The sequence below is a fragment of the Seriola lalandi genome, unplaced genomic scaffold (genome assembly GCF_002814215.2).
Source record: "Seriola lalandi dorsalis isolate HSWRI2012SDOR001 ecotype SW California unplaced genomic scaffold, Sedor1 jcf7180002054231, whole genome shotgun sequence".
Classification (NCBI taxonomy): Eukaryota; Metazoa; Chordata; class Actinopteri; order Carangiformes; family Carangidae; genus Seriola; species Seriola lalandi.
The window spans coordinates 6,124-7,270 of NW_019524784.1; the positions used below are offsets into that span (position 1 = coordinate 6,124).

General features: G+C 49.5%; 1 protein-coding gene across 1 annotated transcript in view; it reads left to right on the forward strand.

Moving 5' to 3' along the window:
- Positions 1-8: 8 nt before the first annotated feature.
- LOC147819215 (uncharacterized) overlaps positions 9-1,147 on the forward strand; it is a gene marked incomplete at its 3' end in the record, with an annotated part of 4,210 nt that continues 3,071 nt past the window's right edge. The window contains exons 1-2 of the mRNA XM_087173457.1: positions 9-372; positions 576-692. Coding sequence (XP_087029583.1) covers positions 9-372; positions 576-692 — 481 coding nt within the window. The remainder of the gene's footprint in view (positions 373-575; positions 693-1,147) is intronic.

Here is a 1,147-nt window from a genome sequence, read left to right on the forward strand (position 1 = left end):
GAGGACTAATGTCTCTGTCTGTGTCCTCAGTGTCCCAGCATGCCTCAGCTCTGGAGATATATGAGGGGGACGACTTTGTCCTGCTGCCCTGTGAGTTTCCCACCATTGACCTGGACGAGCCCTCAGTGGTGTGGAGCCGCTCCGACCTCCGTCCTTCAACCGTCCACCAGCGTCAGCTGGAAGGGGACGAACTCAAAGACCAGAACCAGGACTACAGAGACCGGACCTCCATGAGGACGGACGCTCTGCAGACCGGAGACCTCGGCCTCACTCTGAGAAGACCCACCATCAGGGACAACAGCACCTACACCTGCATCATCAGAGAGTTTGGACTAGAACTGAGCCGGAGAGAAGTACCACTGGAGGTCAAAGGTCAGAGCTGTAGCTACAGGTCAAAGGTCAGAGCTGTAGATACAGGTCAAAGGTCAGAGTTGTAGATACAGGTCAAAGGTCAGAGTTGTAGATACAGGTCAGAGGTCAGGGATGTAGATACAGGTCAAAGGTCAGGGATGTAGATGCAGGTCAGAGTGATGTTGTTTTAAAGTTTGACTTCTTGTTGTTTGTGTCGATTACAGAACGTCCGGACTGGCGCTGGATTCTCCTAGCTGTCCTGGTTCTGCTGGTTCTGCTGGTTCTGCTGGTTGTTGCTGTGTTTGGTGTCAGGCTGTTTAAAGAGATGAAGAACACAGTAGGTATGTACTGTGTGTGTGTGTGTCAGTGTGTGTGTCAGTGTGTGTAACAGTGTGTGTATCAGTGTGTGTATAGGTGTGTGTATCAGTGTGTGTATCAGTGTGTGTATCAGTGTGTGTCAGTGTGTGTATCAGTGTGTGTATAGGTGTGTGTATCAGTGTGTGTGTCAGTGTGTGTGTCAGTGTGTGTCAGTGTGTAACAGTGTGTGTGAAGTGAATAAAGACTAAACCCTTGTGGATCCAGACGGAGGCTGAGCTCTGAGTGAGAGACTAAATACACAGATAGTCTGTCTCTATCTCTTTGTCTCTGAGCGATCGTGTTACAGTAAATCCAGCTGACATCACGGCTCAGTCTCAGTCTGTCATTTACGTGTTTGGTGATTTAGTCCGACGACGTCACAGTTATAACATCAGGATTTGAGCAGAGGTCCAGACAGAGACTAGGTGTAGACCTGGTC